The sequence below is a fragment of the Pristis pectinata genome, chromosome 17 (genome assembly GCF_009764475.1).
Source record: "Pristis pectinata isolate sPriPec2 chromosome 17, sPriPec2.1.pri, whole genome shotgun sequence".
Classification (NCBI taxonomy): Eukaryota; Metazoa; Chordata; class Chondrichthyes; order Rhinopristiformes; family Pristidae; genus Pristis; species Pristis pectinata.
In genome coordinates this window covers 23,751,117-23,777,914 of record NC_067421.1, presented here as the reverse complement: position 1 = coordinate 23,777,914, position 26,798 = coordinate 23,751,117, and the positions used below count along the sequence as shown (strand labels likewise).

Below are 26,798 nucleotides of genomic sequence, written 5' to 3'. Positions count from 1 at the left end.
GGCTGCGTGACGTCAGCGCGCCCGGTGGACGCGCCAAGTCCAGGGAACACGTGACTGTCCCCGGGCGGGCGGCTGCTCGGTGTGCAGGTCGGGCTCTGACAGCACACGACATCAGCGTCGTTGTCCAGCCTCGGTCAGGCTGTGTCCGTGAACCTCTGGAGCAACGTGCGGACAGACTGCTGTGTGTTGTCGCCATCCTGAAGTAAATGATCGAAGCCAACCCGTTGATGTCTACAGCCAAAGGCGAGTGAGATTCTGCTGCAAGTGCTGATCGGGTCATCAGCTGGAGGGGCGTTAACTGCCGATTAAGTTGTTGCGCTTTTGGAGATTTATTATTGAATCGAAACGGCGGTTATTTCCGTTCTGAGGTCCGAGTAATTCTCTTTTGCTAGAAGGGGCGACCAAAGAAAAACACATGGCTTCTGTTGAACCAATGGCCGTTTGTTTACCAGAATGGAGCGTCGGCGTCAGGAAATTCAGATTTGTTTTCTTGAGCTCGTCTAATTCAGTAACGTTGTGCCAAGACTTTCAGGTGGAGGTTGGTATTTTAAGTAATATTATTACAGTAATACAAGGTGAAAGTTTTGGATGCTAAAATGCAACTTTCTAACCTCTAAAATATAATTTACAATACATAGACAATTAGTAATTATTTAATTTGTCACTACGACTAATTTAATACGAATAAATTACAAACAAGATTGAAATAATTCGGATTTCGGAATATAACTTGGTCGGCACGGACCAGTTGGGCTGAAGGGCCTGTTTCCGTGCTGTATGACTGTACATCACCTTTTGTTGTAGCTATATGAAGTTTTAAAATCCTTTATATCGAGAGATTTAATAGCAGCAACATGTGGAAATTGTGACTTCTGGAACAAATTAAAGGCTTTGTATTTAGTGGTAAATGCATTACCAGCTGAGTAGCCAAAGCCTTTCTGCCATTTGCAAAGAGCAAGTCAGGAGTATAATGGAATATTTTCCATCAGAGATTTTAAAACACCTTTTTAAGTTTCAGCTTCAACTATAGTCAAGTGTACATTCCAATCTTTAGTATTCTGTATAATGCTTAAAAATGAATTTAAAATGTTGCTTTTTGCTTCCTGTTCTGATTATTTAATGTGATTATCACCCTTAATGCACCAGGTACTTGGTGCCAAAGAATTCTTTGCAATCATGCTGGAAAGCATGTTGACAAGGTAAAACTTCTTCCCACAGAGATTGCTCTACACCTTTGTAGGAGCTTTCTTCAAAGTTGGTGATGACAGCAATAAAACAATGGCAGTCTCAAATTTTGTCTTTTAAAAATTATGCTTTCTTTTCTAACAAGGACTGAAAGATAAGATAAATCAATAGTGGTATTACATCACACATTTCAATTCAGTTTGCCCCTCTATTGCCAACTTGATTAATGCTTTCTTTACAGTTGGATATTTAATATTAAACAGAATTTAATCTGACAGATATTTAAACCTCAATCAGTAGCAAGTATTAGCTGGTCCTTAATCTTATTTTTTGCAATTGCATAGAGTGTACATCACAAATTGCAGAGGAGATTGAATGGCGAAAACAAAAATTATTTGTAATAGGGTATCAAAAAACCGCACACATTTTGGTGGTGTTAGCTGAAAGAGCATGGTGAAGGTTTGTTCTCCAAAGGCACTGGAAGTTAAGTTATTGATTGCATTTGAAACAGAAGTTAATAGATGTCTAGACATTAAAGGAATTAAGGAATGTTGGGATAGGGTAGGAAAATCATGTTGAGTTAAAAGATTATGATCTTGTTGAATGGCAGCGCAATTCAAGGAGTTGAATGACCTTCTCCTGTTCTTTCTTGTGTTCTTGTTGCTGGTCCTCTATTAACCTGGGCTCCATTTTCCTATAATCAATGATTTTCCCTAACTTCTAAAGATCCATCAATCTCAGCCTTGAGTAAACTTAATGAAAGCCTCCACAGCTGTCTTAGGACAGAGCATTCCAAATATTCGTCGTCTGCTTTGGGAGAAGAAACTAGACTGTTTTGAGGTCATGCCCAACAGTTTTGGATTCCTCTGCTAGAGAAAGCATCATCACAGCATCTACCATATCAGAAGATCCTCTACCCAGGATGTTAATGCTTCAGTAAACTGCATATTCACATAGGCTCAATTTGCTGAATATTTCTTAAGACAATCCTTTCATACCCGGAGTAAATCTCGTGAACCTTCTCTGCATCATGTTCATTTGTTGTATAAGGAGGCCAGAACTGCATGTATTATTTCGGGTCTAATCTCACCAGTATCCTGTGCAGTTGTAGCTAAATTTACCAATTTTTCTATTCAATCCCTCTTCCCATAAAGGCCAACATTCCATTTGTCTTCCTAATTATTAGCTGTGCATTCATGTTAAGATTTAAAATGGGACCTGATTGCCATGTCATAATTGTGGATGGGAAATTTGGGAATGCCTATTCAAAAAAAAATAACAATATAACTTCCGTAAATTGGTGCTTTGGTTGCAGTGGTAGAGCACAGTTTGTTAAATGACAGAGTTGAGTTTATCGCCAAGGGGAAATCATGGCGGCATTTTGTGAAGTTAATCATGAGAAGAGTATCTGCCCAGATGTACACAATACCATAAACAAGTGTAAAACTAGTAAATAATATGATATATATCTCAGAGGTTTTACAGATTTTTCTTCACTGAGTTGTATATTTTATGTATAAGTTGTGTTCTGTATGTTGTCTGAATTTACATGCCTGTGATGCTGCTGCAAGGAAGTTCATCACTGTACCTGTACCTCACTGTACTTGTGCATTATGACAATAAACCCATTGCAGTTCAATTTTTTCCATAGTCTATGAAGTGACCAAGGGGAAAAATATATTGAGTTGCTATTTAATGGCTTTATATTTGTGGATGATTAAGAAAGAAATACCGCTTTTGAGGTGTTTGTCTTTAGTGTCTTAATAACTTAACCATATGTACTAATGTTTCCCTGGATTAATATTGCTGCTGCTTTAAGTCACTACTTTTCAGCGACTCATCAAATTTCAACCATACTTCATGCATTAGCATGCTAGTTGGTATATCTTATCTGAATCCTGACTGGATGAATTGTTAACTTTGTCTTTCTATGGAGGTTCACTTTGTTGACATCACTATTAATGTACTTTGGATAAAATTAATTCCCCTGCAGAATTATAACATTCTTGCAAATGTACTGATTGACATGCACTTCCAATCTGCGATCATCCTTCACGTTATTGTGACCTTTAGTCACCTTTACCATTGTAATTGCTGTACTGACAGTCATAATGAAATTAGTTGTGTCACTGAGCATTTCTGTGGGCTGACTAAATGGAATCTCAAATCTGCCATCAGTTTGCATACTTGCATGTAAAATTGACCATAGATTATACATACAAGTTACTTTATATTAATTGTTATCCCAGTACTTTGGGGGATAACTTTATCTTGTAAAGGTCTTTGAATTGTTTTAGATGACTAAATATAGCATTGTGTGTTAATTGAAGTACTTGTCTATAATGTGCTGGGTAAGGGAAATGTACTTAACCAGGAAGGCATTTAATTTTGAATGTATTATTTAGCATTTGGGAGAGGGAGAAGGAAACTGAAGAGCTAACTTGAGCTTAGCTTATATTACTGCTTTGAAAATTTTTGGTCAGGTGGGTATGAAATGTAAGAAAAAAAATTGTACTTAAGAGAAACTAAATTCAACCATTTAAAATTGTACAAGTAAAATTTTATTTTACCTGGTATGGCACATTCTCTTATGAATATTAACCTAGGGAATTTAAGTACAAGTCTACAGAACTCAGGATTTAAGATAGCAAGTGTAGAGCTGGTTAATAGAGAATTGAATCAGAAGTTTCTAACCTCCATCACTTACCTGTCTAATTTGTCTGATCTACCTCTCCAAACCTCATCTTGTAGTCGAACAGTTTTTCTGATTGGTTGGAAAGCTGCCAATCTACCTTACTCGGGTGTTAAGTGTCAGAAAAGTTAGATATGTTGCAAAGAAAATAAAATCACAAAGTTGGAGTTTTATATCTGGAAATACATTTCTTAATTATGAACTTTTTCGCCTTTAGGAGAATTTGACTCCCCTTTTTCTTGGTGCTGATGTTGTTGCAAAAACTAGCATTCGCACTGAAAATCATCCAAGAGTTCATGCAAAATTTGCAAAAAGAGGATTGGCAACCAAGCTCTGTTTTAGTTCAGGTAATACATTAGCTCTTGTTTGAAAGCACAAAGTAGAATCTGTCAGACTAAATGTAAATCTGTAGAAGGAAAACACCTTTTGATGACTCACTTAGACTGGCCAGATTACTTTGCAATCTGGTTATGACTTCCTGATAGATAACCTACTATTCTATGATCATGTGTCTCTCTCTTATTCACCATCCTTTCTCCTGCTACCTCCATCACTGTGACCTCCTCGTGCCTAATGAAACATAACCTCTGATGTAATATCATAGTATCATTGAAACGTACATAATTGAAACAGACCCTTTCAGCCCACCTCCTTTCAGTCCTTGACATCCACAGGTTGACCATAAAAGGATTAGTTACTCGTACTTATTTCCGCATATATTTGTTTTTAGAATTTCGATTTGAAGGACTGAAGATGCCAACCATGGTAAACAGTTTGTGGTTTTACAGCATTCAGGGGCTTTTTCGAATTGCCTTTGAGATGTATAGTAAAGAACAACAGCTGGATGTTCTTGTTGTCCTGCAGGTACAGTTAAATGAAAATTGCCAATTATAATTTGTTTCAGTGGTGTTGAACAGCACACTTAGGGCATTATTTAGCATGAATTATAGCCTTCAGTATAATGTTTTATGAATGTTTATGTCATATTACTGATCTATAACCTATTCACTAGTTTATTTTTGACTCTTGATAGTCTTAAATGTGTTCATTTGCTGGGAGACTGTACGGGTAGCACAAACATGGAGAACCAGAGCAGACGATTATGGGTTTAGACCAATGACACTATTGGTGCAGAAAATGTTGTTATTGCCATATTAGTGAAATATTGTTTCTAATCAAATTAAGTGACTGATATTTTGGTTATTTTATATTTTTTCCCTTCTGTCAGGATTTGTGGAAAGCACGAATAAGTGACCCTGTTCTGAATGAAAAATATGATGTTAAGTTTCTACAAAACTTCCTTGGCAAAGAACTGCTTGAAAATTGCCTTCCTGATAAATGGAGCCACGAAGGTTCCTCTGCATTACACCCAACCATTCAACCTGATAATTTGTGTAGCACAACTGCTTCATTTTTAGATTGTACCTGCAACAGTATTGCTAATGAGGGTGATCATAACTACTGTGTACAAGAAGCAAGAATTTTACAAGAAACTGAAGAACTTCATATAGATAACTCGCTATGTGAGGAGATTTTGAGTAATGATTCTTTATCTATCAAGTTTAGATCAATATTTCAGACTTTTAAAATTTTACCATTGGAAATACAAAAGGAACATGAAAAGTTAATTATACTGTTACTTGATTTTGTTGAACTCCTAATAAGTGAAACCATATCAGCACAGAAGTTGGCTGACATGATACTGCGACTTTTAACCAGTCTTAAAGACTTCATTATAAAGACAGAAGCCACTGAAACAGAGGTTGATTCTATTTATTGTAGTCATATGCTCTACTCTGTAAGTAAATGGTTAGGACATCAGTTTTATTCTGCTAATGCCTCTATCAGCAGGCAAGTAGAGGAGTTTAAAACAATCCACATCAATAGAATCACAGACTTGCCACCTGCTGAGGAATTGGTAGATAAGCTGTTTCCTGAAGCCATGAAGGTTTTGCTGTTAAGCTGGATGGGGCTTGATGACAATTCTGCCTCGTGGAAACTGCAAAGTGAATATCCAATAGTGTTGCTTATATTAGAATTTGCCAATCATAATCTAATCACTGGTGTTGCTCATGTTTTATATTCTAGCTTAATCTGTAAATAAACTTTTGAGAAAGATTTTGGCTATTTAAATTGGATTTACTAGTTCAAGTAGCTTTTGAAGAAGTTAAATAATTTTTAGAGTAAAAAAATAATTTTCAGAGTGTACATATGGAGATATTATTTTGATCATAAACAGTATGTTGCTGGGTAGGAATTTTGGGTGAGTCAGAAATGGATGCTAACCCCCCCCAAAGATAACTTACCATTTCCTTGGCCTTCCTGCAATCTTGAATTCAGCAAGTAAGACCTTTTTAAAGTTGCAGTATTTCATTTTTCATGCTTTCAACTGCACCAGGCTTTTTAAGTATTTATTATGCATTGTAAGAAACATTTGAACCACACTTCAGCCCTCTTATTTGTACTAATTGCTCATTGTGGTGAAATATGCAGTTGTTGCTCCATATGCAATTCATTGATTTCATCAATTTATTTTTTTTTACCATGAACATATTTGTCTGCTGTCTACATTGCCTCCAATTCATTTAATTAGCAGTGTTCAATCTGGGTGCTGGCAGGTAATCAAGAGATCATGACAGCAGCAATAGTTTTTTTTCCCGTGAAACAAGCGCAATTGCAGTTGAAGTTGCTGGATAGTGATTAAAAGGGCCCTTCCCATTTTATTCATCCTACTACGTAAAGCAGTGGCCTTTTCTATAGACCGCATGAAAGAGTGACACTCATTTGCCCTTAGATCACAACAGAATCAGCACAATAAATGTTGCCCTAAGGGCATCACTTATTTAAGTAACATGGTTCAATTAAATTAAAACAGCCACAAAAAGGAAGGTTCCAATGTTAAATCACAATGTCATTATTGTTTATGAAGAATTCTATTTCCTGCTGCCACCACCAGTTGCAGCAAGGAACAGAATTCCTTCTAAATATTACATGCTCTTTTCTCCAGGATGACTCAGATAGAAACAAACTGAAGAAAGTAGGCAGTCAGAGCAATCTACCCATATTAGAACTGTAAAATAATATTGGTGGTCCAAGAGTAAGGAGTTCAATTTAGGCCAATTGTGATATTCTATCATTAATAAGCAAGCTATTAAAGTTCTGCCTTTACTGGTCTGTTTGGCTATTTGCCTAACAGCTGAATGAGAGCTCTACCAGGCAGGGCCATATTTGCCAAGCCCAAGCAGGAATATTCATCTGGAGCAGCACTTTCACATTCTATTGAGAACTCCTGTTTTGAAACATTCTGGAGCTGATCTGCAGCTCTTCAACCCTCACAAGTAGATGTGCTCTTATATTATTTAATTTCTCAATTTCACATGGTTCAATTGGTTACATTCCACCAAACATTATCCTTTTTGTAGCTCATTGTTATGCTAAATACTGATGCACAGACATTTCTATGGAAGACTACAGTTCTTTTTCATAGACCACCAACACCTCATCCACCACTGAATCAAGCCATGTCTACACTATCAAAGGACAATAAGGAATGTCAATACATGACATATAAATGTTGGTGACAGTAGAATCTCTCCCACTGTGCATCTTGTGTTATTTTTCCTGCTTTTCCAATTGAGTCCTTAAATTATGGATTTGTGATTTTAAAATCAGATCTGAGACTGCAAGATTATCAAAACTTTGTTAGCCCTCTGCTTTCTCCTGAAGAAATATTGGAGCTGCTGGTGGCATCTCAGAAATGATGAGGTTCCATAAAATTTCAATGGTGGTGCAAAAAATTCCATGATACTCTTTCCAAGATGAATGGCATAACAAGAGTGAGAACATGCAAGTAATTTGGATGTAAAGTGTTTTATGTGTCAGAAGGTATTAAAGAAGTTTAAAGGTATTACAGTAAAACTCTGCTAATCCAGCACCTTCAGGACTTTGGTGCTGGACTGGCAGATTTTCCAGACTCAGTAGTTACTCATTAATACCCCATTTTACTTTAAATTGGCCTTTGAATGTTAGAGTAGTAGAATAAGTCCTTGGTGAACCAGGTGAGTTTAAAGGGGATGATGGAAAAAGAACTCTGGTGTGTTAAACAAGGAAGTGGGAATGGAATCCTAGAGAGCCAGATGTTAAACATTTGCATTGCAGACTCAAAATTTTACTGCAAGTGCAACTTGACTCTTTCTTCCAACTTGACTCTTTCTTCCCTCGTGTTTAAAGGCTGGCAGGTGCATAAGCACATGCAGAATTGGGAACTAAATTACATAGTAACTTGCTTATTTTGTGTTAGTCCAATGACTCAACATCCTATAGGTGACATCTATAAAACATCTCAGGATGTTTTATGTGAGCGGGAGAAAGGAAAATATACTGAGGTATGGCATGAGTTATGACTAAAAGCTTGGTCAAAAAGTTGAGGTTTGAGAAATGATGACAACTAGCAAAGGAGAAGTGAGGGAATTGAGGGCATCCTACATTAATGGTAGGATACCAAATATAGGGAACAGAGGGACTTTGAAATGCATGTCCAAAGATTCCTAAAGTGAGTGGGATGACCATCTACAATAAGAGAGCATCTCATCACCTACCCCTGATATTCGATAGCATTACCATCACTGAGTCCCTGACCTTCAACATGCTGGGGCGGGAGGGTCATTATTAACCATAACATCAATTAAACCATCCCCATAAATGTTACAGCTACAAGAGCAAGTCAGAGACTGGGCATCGTGCAGCAAGCCCCTTCCACCATCCACAAGGCACAGGTAACAAGCATAATGGAATACTCTTCACATGCCTGAATGAACGCATCTCCAGTAACATTAAAGCAGCTTAACATTATCCAGAACAAAGCAGCCTGTATGATTGTTACCCATCCAGGACTCACAACTTTCATTCCCTTCACTATCTGTAAAATGTGTGGCAGTTACAAACCTGGAGTGCAATAATAACCTCCTATAATCTAACACCAAGGACAAGGACTTCAGTATATGAGAACATCAACTATCTTTTGTTGGAAATGCACCATATTCCTATAATGTCGTTGGGTCAAAATCCTGGAATCACCATCCCCAAAATCTAGTACAATGGGAAACTACTTTCTGCAGTTCAAGTTCAAGGCAGTGGCTCAACATCTTCAAGAGTAATTAGGAATGGGCAACAAATGCTAACCTTGCTAATGATATGCAGATCCTACAAAATTGCTTTTTGTTTTTGTTTGTTTTAGAAAAGATATACAGAATGCTTTCTTGAATTAGCTAAGACACAAAAAGGCATAGAAGTTAAGACAGGAAGGTGTAAACACTGGTTAACCCACAAATGGCTACTATTTTTCAGAAAGGATATGATTGCACAAGACAGGGTACAAAGGAAATTTACAAGGTTGCTGGAGGGATTGGATACTTTTAGGTATGAAGAAATATTTTATTTGTAACATAATAGGAAGAGATATTTATGTGAGATGTACAAATTTGTAAGTGGCCCATCAGATTCTCATAGGAAAGAGTTAAGAATTTTTGTTTTCAAACTACTAGTGGGGGGGGTTTGAGTTTATTGTTTGAAGGGGTATTAGAGCAAGAAATGCTCCATGCATTTTTAAGCTACTTGGGGATGCACTTGAAGGCCATGGAGCAAGATCAACCAACCAGTCTGGACGTGATGGACTAAAATTTCTCTTCCTGTTTTAAATTTCTAAGATACATGGTGCTTGTATTGAAAATCATCCATTTATTGTCCAGAAAGCTTGATAATGAACAGTGCACTATAAAGCGCTTTTTAGCACTGGAATAAGTACTTACAAACAAACTAAATCCAAATTTACAACTACACAATCATTTGCATTTCAAAAGATGAAAATAACTGTACAAGTTTTAGTACAAAAGCAATCACATAATACAGCAACATGAAGTATTACAACAAAATATGAATGAGATTAGGCTGTTTGAATCCAGTCTGCATACATTACTCCAAATACATAAAAAGAAAAAAAAATGATAGAACTTCCCTTTCTCTGGTTGCAAAACAATGCCTTCAACTGTTTCTTCAATGAAGTCCCAATGTTTAGGAAGAAAACTATCACAGTATGATTGTTGATACACCCAGTTATCTTTACAATCAAAACCCCTTTTAATAAATTATTTTGCATTGCAACAACCATGCAAGCTAGATTACTAGCTTTTTCAGTAAACGGGAAAGTGAAAGTCAAGATGAAGCTTTAAATCTCCAACATGGACAAAGACAATATAAAAAAATCATGTACTTAAGCACAAGTACAATGCTCATTCTTAAATTGTGTCCATTCCTCTCATTGAAGAGGAGAAACCCAGGCCCATGCCTCTCTGTGTGTGAGTTTGTGATCGTGCCATCTCATATTGAGCATCCAAATTCCTGAACACTTCTTCCTGCTGCTTTAGAGTTTTGAAACTTTCATCAGGATTTGGGATTGGGGTTCCCACCTCTTCCTCATCCTTCAAAACAAAATGATTACAATACAAAATATTACATTCCAATCAACATCTCTTAATGTGCTCTCAGTTACGTGCAATCACAAGACTGTCTTACCTCCAACTATGTTTTCCAGTTGAAGAAATTGTGGACAATAACCCTTCCATACGACTATTATATTGGTTCAAGACATAAGAAACCGAAGCAGAATTAGGGCATAAAGCCCCTCAATTCTGTTCCATCATGCTAAGCCTCCACCTCAATTCAACATTCAACATCTTTTGGATTCCTAAAGAGTCCAGAAGTCTGATTCGGTTTTAAATATAATCAAGGGCTGAATTTTCAAAACCCTCAAGGTAGAAACTTTTTTTGGGTCCCATTTGAGTCCTAAACAGCCCATCACCAGTTTTAGATTTCATGGCCAGGGAAAAAAAAATCAGCCTCAGGATTTACCTTGCCAAGCTCTTTTGGAATTTTTCTTTTAATGAACTGTAGGAAACTTATGACACTGGTGGTTGACATTCAGCCTATCCTGTATTACTTAGGGGATGGTTTATACCTCTTTCATTCAGGCAGCGAGTTCCTTCTATCAAGTACTTTTGATATACCTTATGATCCCAGGTTATGGAACCCAGAGCTAAGGGAAATAAGTCATACTTCTTTAACTAAGCCTTTCATAATTTAATACACTTCAGTTAAGTCTCTCATCAGCCTCTAATATTCCACAGAAAACAACTTCAGCCAATCCAAAAGTCCTGTCAACATCCTGGCAAATCTCCTACAACTTTCAAACAATCACATTTTTCCAATCATATGGTATCCAGAACTGTACTCAATACTCAAACTGTGACTAGACAAGTTTTGTGTACAATTCTAACATAACCTCTCTGCTCTTAAATTCTTTGCCTTGGCTAATAATGGAAAGCATCCTGCATGCCTTTTTAATCACCTTACCAAACAGCTTCTATTTTTAATGGTTAGTGAACACATTCCCTCTGCTGCCCAACATTTCTCGATATCCTCCCTCTTATTGTATATATTCCTTTTCCTTGTTGCATTTCCTCAACTGCATTACTTGTGTGGCTTAAACTCAATTTGCCTATTTTCTGTCCAAGTGACCAGATCATCTACACCCTTCTGAAGTCAAAGGCTCTCCTTCTGTCAGCAATATTTGTATCATCTGCAAAATACTGTCATGCTTCCCCTACTTAAGTCTAAATTAGTAGCAAAACGAGCAAGGGATCAAGTCTCAGCATTAACAGCTTTTCAGTCATTAGAGTACCTGTCGATCATTAACCTCTGTTTCCTGCCACTGAGCCAATTATAGATCTAATTTGCCAGTCGTCCATGGATCTCATGCTTTATTGAGTAGCTATCTTGCTAAAGTCCATGTCAACTTACACCAAATGCACTTCCCTCATCCACCTTGTTACCTTTCTTAAAAAAAATCAACTGTCAGATATCGCCATGGCCCATGTAAATGAAGTTTTATAACATAACTCAGAATTGATTCTAATAATTTGCCCAATGAAGTTACACTAACTGGCCAGCAATAAATTATTCTTTCCTTCCTTTTTAAAAAACAGCATTACATTAATGGTCCTCTAATCCCACTCCTGTAGCCAGGGATGACTGGGAAAAAAGGTAACAGCCACTATAATTTCCTCCTTTCTTTGAACAGCCTAGGATAGATTTCATTTAGGCATTTCAACGATGCTAATTCCCTTAGTAATTCTTCTTTTACTATGCTACCTCATCCAGTATTTCATGTACTTCCTCCTTACCTATAACCTCTTTTGTGAAGGATAGTTTCAAAGTATTAAGAACTCCATCCAAATCCTCACCTTCAAATACAGGATATCTTTATGATCTTTAGTCGGTCTTACTCTTTCCCTAGTTATCCCCTTGCTTTTTATATCCTTGAAAAACACTTCTGTATTTTCTTTTTGCTTTCCTAATTTCCTTTTTAATTTTACCCCTTTACGTTGTATAATTGTCCAGGCTATCTAACTTCAGCTTCCACTTTCTTGCCCTACTCTTTACTCTTTGGTCCTTGTCATCCAGGGGCTCAAGAGTTGACAACCCCACTTTTTCTCTTTGTGGGAACATATACCTTGAACCTGTTGAATGAGGTAATCTCTTCATTCCAAACTCCATGGAATAAAGGCGCAATCAAATCAATCTCTCTTTGTTCAACCTGGTCTACAGTCCATTGTTGCTTATTTCTTGCCCTTCAATATCAATATAGGCTTACTGACTGGTTGAAAAAATCAGATGAGATAATTGTATAAAGTGCAAGATAGAGATGGGCACAGTATGTTTCTATTAAACAGATTAATATATATTACTCAAGGGGATTTAAAATTGTACTGACCAAGATAACATCCAATTGAAGACAGGTTGGATGCAGAATCTGCATTCCCAATCTTCAGTGGACTTTCTGCAGAAAGTGGTTTTGGAGTGATTTAACTTCACTCCCCATAGAAAAGCAGTTCATTTGGTAAAATTTATCAATGGAAACAAAGTCAGAGAGTGTTTAAATTTACACTTTAATTTGAAGAAAATAGAATTTTTACTTCAGAAAAGGGTTATTTGAATGGCTCTAATTAGTTAACTGTATACTACTCTGCTTCAAGATTCAAATTTAGTAAATTAAATCTAGCCATCTTCCACCCACCAAGGTGACAGAGTTCCACATATGGTGACAACTGATTAATGACATTTACCAGAAAATGGTAAAAGAGTTCAAATAGCTTTAGCCTAAAAAAAATCACCCTGTATCATTTTGTTCCATTATGATTCACGTTATTCTGCAATGCTTACCATTTTGTTGGTCTTCCTATAATAAACACATTTAAAAATTCACATAAAAAGCAATTTTTCCTGTGCTATTATTACAACTCACCTTGATGCCCATTAACTTTCGGAATTTTACATTTTGGTCTTTGTTACCAAAATTTAGCTTCTCCCATAATTCTGCAGTCTGTGACTTATCCTTGAACAGAACAAAAAAGGCATATGAAAATCCACTACATCACACTGACAGAAAATAATATTTTATGAAAAAGGTTGGGAAAAATAGGTAAACAGATAAATAAATAGCATTTCTTATTTCTGCTTACAAATAATTTGTGACCATAGGCAGTTCACGAAGTTTACTGTGATACAACTGCAGCCTAAATCCAACTACAATTTGCTCTAAGTAGTTTTGTTGAATTAGAATAATTGATCACAAAGTGACGTCAAATGTAATCAATTTCCAGAGTATTGTATTGTAATGCTATTATCTGGCCAAAGCTTTGCTTCAACTAGCTTTTCTCTTCATAAAACTAGCCATTTTTTAAAAAAATCATTATCTTGTTTCATGAAAAAGTCACTATTAAAGCTCCTGTTCTTTTTAAGAACAGCAAAGAATTTTAATGGAGTAAATAGAGAAAGTTTATTTTTAGAAACACAGAAAAACTACAGCACAATTCAGGCCTTTCGGCCCACAAAGCTGTGCCGAACATATCCCTACCCTAGAAATTACTAGGCTTACCCAGAGCCCTTTATTTTATTCAGCTCCATGTACCTATCTAAAGGTCTCTTGAAAGACCTTATCATATCCGCCTCCACCACCGTTTCCGGCAGCCCATTCCACGCACTCCAAACAAGCACAGAACCCAAACACTGAAACAGGTATTAAATGGACAGCAGAAAATATCTTTACCTTAAGTGCCTGACTTTATCAAGGCCACTGCCAGAGGGTCCGAGGATTCCATTTCATTCAGTACCTTTATTTTCTCTGCTGCCTACTAGCACCCCCATCTTACTCCTATTATTGTCTGCTCCATCACACAAATGCATTTCCTGTGCCAGACCTATAGCTCAGCTGACTCCAATCCATCTGTCTTGATCCTCTATCCTGAATCTTCCCCTCATTTCAAATACTTCTCCGACTCATCTTCCATGCCCACGATTTTCTCTGACTCTCTGTCTCCCAGGATTTTAATCTCTTTCCGCCACACAAAACTATCCTGCTCTGCCCCCAAACGTAGTTGGTGGGCAGTGAAGGGAAATACAAAAACAAAGTAGATGTAAATGTTTGTCTATGTTAGGAAAAGCCATGATACAGAGCCATATTACATATAAGTTGTATTCAGAACTCACCCCTTCCTTCTTGTTTTGCCAGAGGAGTTTGCGTTTCTTCTCCTGTTCTGCAAACTTCATTGGGTTGACAGCAGTTGGGTTGTAGTAACTAGGTACTGCTATGCCAGTTTCAGCCAGTGCCTTGGCTTGGAGAGCTGCCATCTGTGCAGCCATTGCAATCTGAGGTGTAACTTGAGTACCAGATGCCAGGAGTGCAGCGACATTGAGAACGGATCCACTACTAACTGTTGAAAACATCAGAAACTTAATCATCCATATCTTTTTATAAACATTCAACTCTTAATTGCCCAATATCAATCTACTCATTTACAGTGCTCAAGATGCCTGGCACCAATGATGTAATAGAACAACTTGATTGTCACCTCACTGAGGGATCTAAACCTTGACCTCAATTTCGAAACCAGTAAACATTATCTGCAGAATGCACTGTCATATGCCACAGTATCATTCACAGCACCATGCGAACATTTATGCTAATAACTTAGAAGGATTAGCATTGTGAGGGCATGGAACACCGCCAAGATAATACAACAATCTGATGAGCATATATTGCTATTTGTTTATCAGAGTCAAGTCACATCTTTACCATAGAGGTACTATGACAATGTGAAGATAAAGCTGACCTTGCTGTGACACATCTTAATGATGAATTTCAAAATATGTTCACAATTACAACCTATTCAAGCCTCTTACTGCATTCATCACTTCCACTGGTGTTCAAGGAGTTCCAGAACAGCACAAAAAACTCCAAATTCCCCAGTTTACAAACACAAGTTTTATACAATTCCAGAAAATAACTAAAAATTGCAAACTCTGCCTCCCAAAAAAATCAAATGACTTTTACCATGCAAACAGAAACATTTGCATTTTCTTAATGGTGGGAGAGAAGAAGTGGTATGCAGAAACAAAAGAGATTTAGATGTTGATCTAATGAAAAGCTAATGGAATGGTGGCTTCTAACTAGAGAACTGGAATGCAAAACCAAGGAAGTAGTTATACCAAACTGTAGGAAAGAAATCCTGGACAGGAAATGATGCAGATACATAGAATTCTACCGGGAATCAAAGGATTACATTATGAGAATAGGTAACCTTAATTGGATTTGTATCTCCTTGAGTTTAGAAATTTGAAGTGCAATCTAATCAATGTCTTTAAAATGATAAAAAGATATGCCAAGATACATGCAGGAATTATTTTCTTCAATCAGGAAATTTGGATTAATCTCTAAATTAATGCTAGGCCATTCAGAAGTGAAATCAGGCAGGACCATTTCTCCCACAAAAAAAGAGTAGATACCTGGAATTCATTACTCAAAATGAGTGTTTTTGAGTCAAATGAAGTTTAAGACTGAGATCATTAAATAGGTAACACGAATGAGATGTCGGTGTGGATAAATAAAATTGAACTACAGATCTAACAGAACCGTGAAACAGGCTTACCTATTCACGTACCTTCTCCTAACAAACCACTCAATATCCTTCTGTTTCAAAATACTCTTACTTATGCTCATAGACTCTCCCTTCATAGTGTAGTACCTACAAACAGTCTTACCACTAGTCAGTAAATAAAATTGTTGCTTTGGTTTGGGCATAAACATGTATGTAGAAATTCATCAACCAGAGACACCAGTAGCATCAACAAAATGGGACTGGTAGGGAGCAGATGAACACTAACAAGCAGTTCTATCCAACAGGTTAAAAACTCTCTCTAGTTGCGTATCTTACATCAGCAAAAATATAAATTGCATTTAATTTCAAGTTTTACATTCCATCAAACACTCCACTACGCAAAGACTAATCACAAATAAAGCGCTGGCATCTGGAGTGATTTGAAATGAAATAACAAATGTGATTGTGAAGGAATATAGTTTGCTAAAAATAGATATTAAGTTTTCCTACCTGTTGGCTGGTTGACATTTCCAAGTGATCCATTAGTTGTATCTGTTGAAAATAAATAGTGCTTACTTTTTAAGCAGTATTTGTCCAGTTATGATTTTTCAAAATCAGATTTTAAACATTTTGGCAGTTTCTGTTTTCCATGCACATTACAGTCCCTTACATCTGCATTTGTGCAGCAACTATCAGAGCTCACACTGGGGTGATGTTCTCATGGGCTTTTACTAAACATCCAATCCTCCAAGATTGGGATTCCCCTCACACACTCAGAAGAATGCTAGTGCCTTTAAACTGGTACTAGTGTTCTCAATCCTTAAATGTTATTACTTTGACACTCCATTTTAAATTGTTTTGGAAAGGAAGGATATGGCAAAATACAAGGAAGATGTATTAATATTTTGACAGGGCAAGGACAAATGTTTCCTAATACAGTACTCTTGGTTTAAAAAAATTTCCAATATAACCAGATATAGTGTCGATTAACAAGTGTATTATTTACACTTCAGTTTCTTTCTAAACTGGGCGACCAAATACTGGATTTGTTCCTGTGGCCAAAATATGAGAAATATAAATTATGTAAATATCATTTACTTTAAAGAGAAAAATCTGAAAGAGAAAATTGGTTTACATTCTGGGGAATCCACTGAATAATACATAGAAACCAAAGTCTCAAACATATTTCATCTATGAGCAGACTGTACATGTAAAATAGAAACTTCACAATTTCATTAGAATTGAGAATCTTTAAAAGTACTGGACAGATACAGCTCAAAAATCATGTCAACAGATACATCTAGGGTTAATCAGAAAGTGTGTGTGAACAGAAAACTGGAAAATCAGACATTAAAATTATCCTTTTACCTCCTTGGTAAGTGCTTCAGTTTTACAATTAAGAGTGGAATACATATTTTATAAAATTACAGGAAAGAGGAATGCTGGATGCCGATTCTGATTCTGAAATGTTATCTCATCAACTCCAAATCATTACTGAGATCATAAGATTGGGGAAAAACTACTTAAATGTAAATTACCACAATAATCACTATTTTTACATCCAAGGACTATTTTAAAAATGGCCAGTACTTGGGAATTAATTAGCAACTAGCATAAAAACTGATTACATATTTTTAAAAAAGGATGAATGATATTACAAGACTCACTGGAATAACTGAGTGGGAATTGAATATCACTTCATATTGGAAAAGCATCCATCCTTACATTCTGTTTCCAACTCAAAACTGTATAACTTCAATGTCATCGAAATATTACATTAGATTGCTTGAGAAACAACCCTGACAGTCACACATTTTCTAGGAAATCAGACATACAGTTGAGTTATGTGAAGCCATAACAATAGGGGATTTAATTTTGAGGTTATTGAGTAGTTCAGTTTGCCAGAGAGAAAGGCTAACATTCACAAACCACAATGAAAATTAATAATAAAACAACACCAGCATCAGTATAAGGCATTGAACACGTCAAAGGTGAATCAGGCTGGTCTACTCAGCAGAGCCCCCATGAGGAACATGCCATGAAAACCCACAAAATTTGAAGGTCTGTCTCAGACTTTACAATGTCCAATACACCATTACCATCTCTTAGTACATTCTGTCACCAGCAAGAAGCATATTCACTAACATGATTGTTCTAAAGTACACAGCTATCTGACGAGGCTGGCAGCATAAGTGGCAAGAGATTGTATGATTGGAAAAAGTGACCTGACCTTGTCCACACCAATCTATAGCGGACATATTGCCCATGACAGGACTGTTAGGACTAAACACCATACAGTTCTTGTGGAGACAAAATTCTGTCATGTTGAATGTCACTACCACAGACATACACACAAGAGATTCAGAAGAAATCTAACAGCTCAAAACTCTGAGAAGTGGTAGGCCTTCCCCAGCAGCAGGCTTATGTTTCACTACAATCTATAATCTTATGGCCTTGCCTACTCTTCACTCTACTATTTCCAAAGGAACACCACCAAGTGGACCCAAAAAAATGAGCTGCCTACCTAGTGAAATTACACAAGACTATTTTTTGAATTAAATTTATGACAACTGGGCATCGCTGTCAATGCCAGCAGTTATAACCCATGCCTGAATGCAGCGAGAAGGTGGTGGTGAGCAACAATTTTATACGCTTCTGATCAGTGTACTTCCACAATGCTTTTGGGCCTGGAGTTCCAAGATGAAGATCCAAAGACAACGAAGGATAGGCATTACATTTTCAGAACAGGACGTGTAGGGGAACCTGCAGGTTATGGCATTTTCAAGGGTCTTGCCCTTGTCTATTTTGATGATAAGTCTGCATTTTGGAGATACTATTGGGAGTAGCCCAAACAAGTCATTGCAAGGTATCTTTTAGATGGCACACACTGCAGTCACTGTGCGCTAATGGTGGAGGAAATGAATGTTCAGGATGGTGGATTGGGTGCCAATCCAGTGGTGGTTTTGTCCTGGAAGCTGTCAAGCATCCTGAGACTTATTACAGCTGCACTCATCCAAGCAAGTGGAGAACATTCCATCACTCTGCTGGCTGGTATCTTCCAAACTGTGGAAGGGCTTTGGGCTGCAGGATGCCCAGCTTCTAACCTGTGCTCATACCTGGTCCTGTTCAGTTTCTGGCCAATGGTGATTGTTAGACTGTTGATGGTGGGGAAAGGGCAACAGTACTGCCATTGAATTTCAAAGTAGATGGCTGGACTTTCTAATGTTGCCTCATACGTTTGTGCCTTGAATGTTATATGCCACTTTTCAGTCCATGCCTGAAGTTGTCCAGGTCATGCAGTGGCAAATAGAATTGAATATTCTGCAATCATTAATGAATATCCCTACTTCTGACCTAATGGTGAAAGTAAGATCATGTTGAGTCAATTGAATATGGCTGGACATAGGAACAGCCCTAAGGAACTCCTGTAGTAATACCCTGGGGTTGGGACAACAATTGTCTTCCTTTATGCCATGTATGACTCCAACCATGGGAGTATATATCCCATGATGCCCATTTACTTCAACTTAATCAGGGCTCCACATATATTGCCTTGATGTTAAAGACAGTCATTCTCATCACAGCTCTGGAATTCAGCTGCCTAGTCCACATTTGGATCAAGGTTATGATGAGGTCTAAAACCGAGTGCTCCTGGCAAAAGCCAAACGAACCCTTGGTAGGCAGGTCTATCACTTTGCTGATTAAGAGTGGGTGATATTTAACCAGATTGAATTTGTCCTTTTTTGTGATCAGGACATGCCAGGGTAATTTTCCACATTGTTGGGTAGAAGTCAGTGTTGTAACTGTAATGGGAGAGCTTGGCTAATATAGTTAGTTTGGGAGTGCAGTCTTCAGTACTACAGTTGAGTTGCCTGGTCCAATGGTGTTTGCTGTATCTAGTACTTTCATCTGTTTTTTTTGATATCATGCAGAGTGAATAGAACTGAGTGGAGACTGACTTTTGTAACGGTAGTCTCTGGAAGAAGCCAAGATGAATCATTTGGCATTTATAGCTGGACATAGTTGTGAAGGCTTCAGCCTTGTCTTTAGTATTCACATGTTGGACCCCACCATTGTCTTGGATGGAAATATTCTTGGAGCCTCCTTGTCCATCACCATTCACAAATAAACGTAGTAGGACTTAAATCTTTGATGTGATCTGTTGGTTCAAGTGAAGTGTGAAAGTTTCAAAGAAATAGTACATCTTAGCATCCCAATGTCCTCACCATCACAGAAGCCAGTCTTCAATCAACTTGATTCACTTTATACAGCAAAGGGCCTGACAACATCCCAGCTGCAGTGCTCCAGACATACTCCAGAATAAGCTTAAGTTCTAGCTAATCTATTCCAATACTGCACCAGCATGTGCATCCAGAAACATCCTGCCCATTTAAAAAAAGAGAGCCACCTAATTCAGCCTGTTACAATCTAGTCTATTCAATCATTAACAAAATGATTGAAGTATCACTGATCTTCACCTTGAGCTCCAATAGAAACACTAGGTCTAGACTTTGACTGAGAATCTCAAGCTTGGCCAAATGGACACAAGAGATGAATTCCACAGGCAAGGCGAGGGTTGATTCCTTTGGCTTCCAAGGCACAGAGTATTTGATCTCATGCGCCATCAAAGAACTCTGTGAAGACAAGGCGAGAGAGAGTAGGGTAAACTCCACTTGCTGGTACAAAGGTTATGCTCATGGATGCTGGAAGTCAATCATCTCATATCCAGATAAATGATGCACCAGCCTTGCAGGGCAGTATCAAAGGTTCAATAGTCACCAGATGCTTCATTAATGACTTTTCATTTAGCATCTGGTCAGGGGCAGCTGGGCCAAAAACTGACAAGCAACACTTGTGCCATAAATGCCAGGCAATAATTCTCTAACAAGGGACTCTAATAATTATCACATAACAGGACCCTCACCATGACAATACAATTGTTAATTCCTTGTCATAAGGTTGCTTGATTTCAACTGGTTTAGAGACAAATAGTGTATGTACATGTAGTTCGGATCCTGAACATTATGTGGTAATTGACTCAACCTTTCCACTATCCACAAAGAACAAGACTGTGATGAAAGTCTCTATTTACTTAAATATGTGCAGCTCTAAAACCACCAAAGAAATTTGATGACATTCAAGATGGGCATGCTGCTTGATTTGCACTTTAGCTACCATCTTATTCCCTCCCTTCGCCATAACACGCAGCTGCACCTTCTCAAATATGCACTTAAGCCAGAAGTCAAAGCTCCGTCAACAGATGCTCCCAAATCCACGATGATTACTACCACTTAGAAGGACAAGAGCAGCAGACCCATGGGATCACCACCACTTGGAAATTCATGCCTAAGCGACATAGCATCTTGACTTGAAAATATGTTGACCATTCTTCATTGCTTCTGGGTCAAAATCCTGCAATTTCTTATGTAACTTAAATGTATGCATCTTCTCCAAAGTGACTCCAGCAGTTCAATAAAGGCACTCATTTTCCACCTTCTCAAGGATAACCAAGGTAAATACAAGACAAATACTGGTCTTGCTGATGTGCATGTTCCAGGAGTATTGAAATGTTTCACACCACTACTCTCTGCTTGCAATAGTTTTGCAAGTTGTATTATACACTTATTACAAAATACCTGTAACATCTGTTTGTTCCACTTTTTGTTTCTCCAGCAGTTCTTTTTCTTTTTGTTCCTGAAGCTTCTTTGCTCTTTCAAGTCTGTGATTCAAAACAATGGAAGATTAGATATTTGGTCATTATTTTGACCATCAATACCTTAGGACTACATGGCTTCAAACACCGTTATTTATTTAAATTATTGTGTGAATTATAGCTTCAGTTAAATATTTATAAGCCTTACAGGAACAGTTGAAGATTGGCTAACTTGGACTGCTTTTTCCACTGGTGTAAAATACTAATCAGGAAAGCCTTCAAAGCATTTTACCTGAAACCTATTATTGAGCAACTCTATTTAATGAACATGCTTTTGTTCACATTTCAGAGTTAGGGCCGGTTGAGCAGTTGCTGATGTTAGTAATCAATTTGTGATTTTCAATTTACCATTTTACTCTTATAGTAGCACATTGGCCTTGAATTCTTGTTATTTCTCCTTTGAATGCTTCTGACCGCGCCGAGGTAGACTTACCTGCAAGTAGATGCTTCCAATCTATCTTTGCTAGGTCCTCCTTTATGTTAATGATATTGGGCTTTCCCTAACTTAAGGTCTTTATTACTGGTCCATCCCTATCCTTTTCCATACTTGAAAGTATATGGAGTTATGGTCACTATCCCCCAAAATGATCCCTCACTGACACTTCCTCCACTTGACCAGCTTCGTTCCACTGGATAAGGTCCAGTAATGCTCCTTTGATCCATCAATGTATTGTGTCAAAAGGCTCTCCTGGAAACACCTCAAAAATTCTGCCCGCTCTGAGCCTTTAACACTAAGACAATCACTGTTAATATTTGGCAAAACTGAAATCCTCGCGTACAATACTATTTTTTTGCATCTCTTTGATATCTGCCTACTTATCTGTTCTTCTGTCTCGTGTTGACTGTTGGAAGGTCTGTAATACAACCCTAGCAAAGTGACAACACTCTTTTTGTTTTTAATTATCTCCATGGCCTCGGTTGAGGAGCCTTCTAGGATATTGTTCCTCAATACTAAAGTAATGCAATCTTTAAATAACAGTGCACTACCTCCTCCCCTTTTACTCCACCCTCTATCTTGCCTGAAAATTCCCTAAACTGGGATATTGAGTTACTTGCCCTGTCCATCCTTCAACCATATTATACACCAAAGTGTTAATTAAAGCTTTGCGTTGATCAACTTTACTAGTTATAATCATTGCATTAAAATAGATGCAATTTAGTTTTGAATTTCCTCGATATTCACTTACTCGTTCTGCCCACTGGACTTACTATTTCTCCTCTAGGTGACTGTACATCTCCATCTGAACAACGGCTCTATTTCTAGGCTGTTGGTCCTTGGTGTTGGATACATTTTTCCCCCCATATGTCACAAATGTCCAGAATATTATATGTAGAATCCTCAATTCAGAGGAACTTTGAGCTTGCCTGTGGAAATGGATCTGCATAACAGGCAGAAGTCTCTTACTGCCTCAAGCAATGACTCAAAAGTATAACTAAGGTATTCTTTAAAACAAAATCTATAATTCATAATCAATATACTTTTTCCTCAGACTTTTATGAGTAGAATTTCAGGAAGGTTTATGAGATGCTAAAACATACAAATTTTTAATCTTGGAATTAAATAAAAAGCAGGTATGTTTCTAGGCTGGCAGTTATTCTTTTGGTCAGTCGCCTACAGAACTTAATATGCAAGTTTTGTGGAAAACTCAAGAGACCACCTTTGTTAATGTTATCAGTTTACAGGCAAACACACTGAAGACAGAAGAATCTGGATCAGTCAATAAGTTTTAATGCTCGAGACCAAAGTCAAAAGTATACATCAAAAGCTCATCATCTAAATGTTAACCTTTGTTAAGATGTGTGATTGTAATTCAGATGATTGGCTACTTACCCCTTCTCTGGCCAAAAGGTAACCAAGAACAGTTTTTTTGGAACATTAGTGCTACTCTGTTATGAGCTGAGCTGATGGAAAGCTAAGGGAAGTGGAAAGGAGATGGAGGTTGGTGGAAAGACGACTTGCCCATTATAAAAAGAAACTCATGTAAGTAAATCAACACCGAGTGGTAGAACCAGCGATTTAAAGCAAACAGCCTCTCTACACGACAGAAAGTTGCATCAAACCAAATAGAAACTCAATACTAACATTAATTGCTTAAAAATTAGACCAACAGCAAAAATTACCTGCGAGCCAATGCTTCTTGAGCATCCATGGCAGCATTGCGGCCCCTGAACGCTGGGGGAGTCCGGCTGCGGCTTCTGCTTCTACTAAATTTGCGTTTTCTTTTCTCTCTGCAGTACAAATTTCAATTTATGAATAAAATCATTCAAGAAAATAACAGTGAAAATTCATTTTCCTCATTTCAATTTCTTCATAGGCCACAGAAATGTAAAATATTAGGAATGAGGAAATTTAATAACCACTAATTACAATAAAAATTACTATTTTTATATATAACCACATTATAGAATGATAGTTCCGGATTCCTGCTGGGTCCAAACATCAAAATTGAGTAGTGAATGCTTAAATACTGCAGCTTAATTTGAATTGCAAGAAATTAAACTCAACTCTATGAATAAAATGAATATCAGAAATATCCATTACTTCTACAATTCTGAATTAAGTAAATTTTTCAAGTATTTTTCCAAATTATTCACAGGCACACACTTATGCAAATAATAAAAATAATTGCAAATCAGATTGTATTTGTTCAGATGAAGGTTTTCGACCTAACATATTAACTCTGTTTCTCTTTCCATAGATGCTGCAGGATCTGCTGAAGGCTTCCAACATTTTCTGTTTTTAATTCAGATTTCCAGCATCTGCAGTTTTTTTGTGTTGGATTTACAACTGTAGTTAGGTCTGTTTTTATTTTGAATGCACCAGCAAAACAGGTTAGCTCCACTGTTTCTTGCATAATTTGTCAGTACATTTTTTGCTTTCTTACTTATGTGATTTTTAATATTTACATTTTCTCGTGCAGCACTTTCTAGTGCAACACTTGAAATCTGATAAATCAAAACACGAGCAATGGACAGGAAATGCACATAAAACAGCGTACACCTACATTATGGAGGAGTTGTGTTCCTAGGAGTTTCTGGGTGTACTGGCTATAGGCAAGAGAATTCTGATTGTATTGTAGGCAGAGAGACTGTTATTTGTTAATTAACTAGAAACTGACGTTACATTGTTTGATAAAGTATCATTGTACAAGCGTCAATAGAAGAGACACCCGTCAGTTTCCAAAGCAAATCCCTTAAGTGCCTCCTGGTTTGAACTGGCAGCCTGCAATTGTCCTTGGTAGTTCAGTTCTCTGTATACATTTGTGTGTATTTATGTATTCTTTTTCACGTGAATTTTGTAAGAGCAAATTTCCATTCCACAAACTGCCATAACATGGAGTTACACTGTATTGTTTTATATTACAAGCAAATATTCCGCAGATTCATGGCAAACTGGGAGGTTAAATGGGGGATGAAGAAGTGTCCTGATAATGATGGAATAGGATTTTAAAGCTCAGCAGTATATTAGGATTAAGATCTTATATTTGGTAACACTGCATTGGCTTCCTAGAAGAATGGGAAAGGGAAATTCTTGGAATACCAGACTTGGTGTTAGGTTCACACGACAGCAATCTTGACGTTCAAGGAAGGAACTTAAAGCACGTGAAGATTAGGGATGATCTTAGCATGAAAGAGCACAATGATTGCGATGTGGGAAATATCATAAAGGCCATTTGTAGGAGCTAGTAGGATAATGGGGATTGCTGGAGTGACAGCATTGGGGAAAATAGGATATCATACCCTGCAAGATAAACTTTCCAGAGAAAGTAACCCAACCAATCCAAAAGACTTATGTTCTCACATATTAGTATCCCCCCACCACCCCTTTCTACATCATCCCTTGCTAATTCCTGTGATCAAAAATTAAAAAGGTATATTTTTTGCTTTCTAAATAGGAGGGATGTTTGAGGAAAAGGGCCAAGAATACAGTGGAAATATGTATTATAATGATGCATTCAATTTATGAAGTTTGCTAACAATGCCTTGAACAAATACGTTTCCATAAATAAACACAAATTGGAAATACGAAGTTCATTGTTTGAGAACCATAGGATGATAGCAGGTTGCCTTTCTGCCTCTGGTGCCTGTCCCAGCTCTTTGAAAGATCTATAAAATAATCCCATTCATCATCTTCTGAAGGCTACAGAAGATCCCCTTAAAGTATTTGTAAAAATTCCTGTTGAAAATAATAATTGAATCTATTTTTAGGTAATGCATTCCAGAATGACGCAACTGCATAATTTCTGCCCTGAAATAATTAATTGATTTTACTGCTAATTACCTTAAACCCAATAGTCACTGAGCTGTCCATTACGAGATAAAACTTTCTATTTGCTTTATCAAAACCTTCACCTGCTCCAATAAAAACTATCCCAGTTGCTCTGTTAAAGGTCTTTCACCCAGTACCATTCCAATAAGCTTACCTCCCCTGCACCACCTCCAAAATCTCGACATTCATCCTCAAGCGTGGCACCGAGAATCAGCCAAAATATTCAAGCTACAGCTAATATTTTAAATCGAACTTTTGCCTATGTCCCTATTTATTAGGCAAGAAGACCAGCATCCCTTTTGTAACACCTCAATCTGTTACCTCCAAAGACAAATGTGCTTATACCCACTATTCATTGCGCACTTGAAAATTCTATTACCTACCTAGAAGAATATTCTTCTGCAGAATATTCTTGCTATTAAATAGAATGGTGAAATGTGACATCAACCAGTTATTTATTTCTATCCCATTCATTGTTCATTACATTTCACATGTGCAAACTTTGAAATAAGATCTCCTACCAATACTCAAATCACCACCACACATCAACAAAGAAGCAATGGTATCCAATGCAAACTTCTGGGCAAAAGGCGATGCAGTCTTCCTTCTATCTGAAAAATAACCATTCAGTACTATGCTTTGTTTTCTGTGTCACAGCCAATCATTTACCCACCTACACACGGCCAAGAAGCTAGCTTCTCTCGCAATGTATGAAACAAAGCAGTCTTTACAAAGGCAGCTTCCATTTTGATAGTGGATATACGAATTTAAAATAGAAAAAGCACAGACGAACTACACAATGGTACAAACCTTTAATACATTATTTTCAATAATTTCCTGGACTTTGGGCAATTAGCTAATCATAGCTGGCACAAGAAGTTGGGGCAATTATTTGTCACAACACTCTGGTCAAAAAAAAATGAGAACAACCATATTTCTCACTACTAC

The 26,798-nt window shown here is 37.3% G+C and overlaps 2 protein-coding genes across 3 annotated transcripts in view; one reads left to right on the top strand and one right to left on the bottom strand.

Moving 5' to 3' along the window:
• Nucleotides 1-6,089, top strand: si:ch211-110p13.9 (uncharacterized protein LOC562347 homolog). The gene is made up of 5 exons (XM_052032414.1): nucleotides 1-243; nucleotides 393-538; nucleotides 4,095-4,224; nucleotides 4,608-4,741; nucleotides 5,106-6,089. The coding sequence occupies exons 1-5, from the start codon at nucleotides 207-209 to the stop codon at nucleotides 5,979-5,981; spliced, it is 1,323 nt and encodes a 440-aa protein (XP_051888374.1). The 5' UTR covers nucleotides 1-206; the 3' UTR covers nucleotides 5,982-6,089.
• Nucleotides 6,090-9,593: 3,504 nt separating this feature from the next.
• rsrc2 (arginine/serine-rich coiled-coil 2) overlaps nucleotides 9,594-26,798 on the bottom strand; it is a 33,031-nt gene continuing 15,826 nt past the window's right edge. The window contains exons 6-11 of one of the 2 annotated variants that reach the window (XM_052032333.1): nucleotides 23,702-23,809; nucleotides 21,504-21,586; nucleotides 16,378-16,419; nucleotides 14,480-14,703; nucleotides 13,236-13,325; nucleotides 9,594-10,353 (exon numbers count right to left, since the gene is read on the bottom strand). In XM_052032333.1, coding sequence (XP_051888293.1) covers nucleotides 10,171-10,353; nucleotides 13,236-13,325; nucleotides 14,480-14,703; nucleotides 16,378-16,419; nucleotides 21,504-21,586; nucleotides 23,702-23,809 — 730 coding nt within the window. In that variant the 3' untranslated portion in view covers nucleotides 9,594-10,170. The remainder of the gene's footprint in view (nucleotides 10,354-13,235; nucleotides 13,326-14,479; nucleotides 14,704-16,377; nucleotides 16,420-21,503; nucleotides 21,587-23,701; nucleotides 23,810-26,798) is intronic. The other variant, XM_052032335.1, reaches the window with a different exon arrangement.

Coding starts and splice junctions, on each gene's coding strand:
- si:ch211-110p13.9 (XM_052032414.1), top strand. CDS start 207: ATGATCGAAGCCAACCCGTTGATGTCTACAGCCAAAG. Junction 244..392: donor GTTGATGTCTACAGCCAAAG/GCGAGTGAGATT, acceptor CTCTTTTGCTAG/AAGGGGCGACCAAAGAAAAA. Junction 4,225..4,607: donor CAAGCTCTGTTTTAGTTCAG/GTAATACATTAG, acceptor ATTTGTTTTTAG/AATTTCGATTTGAAGGACTG.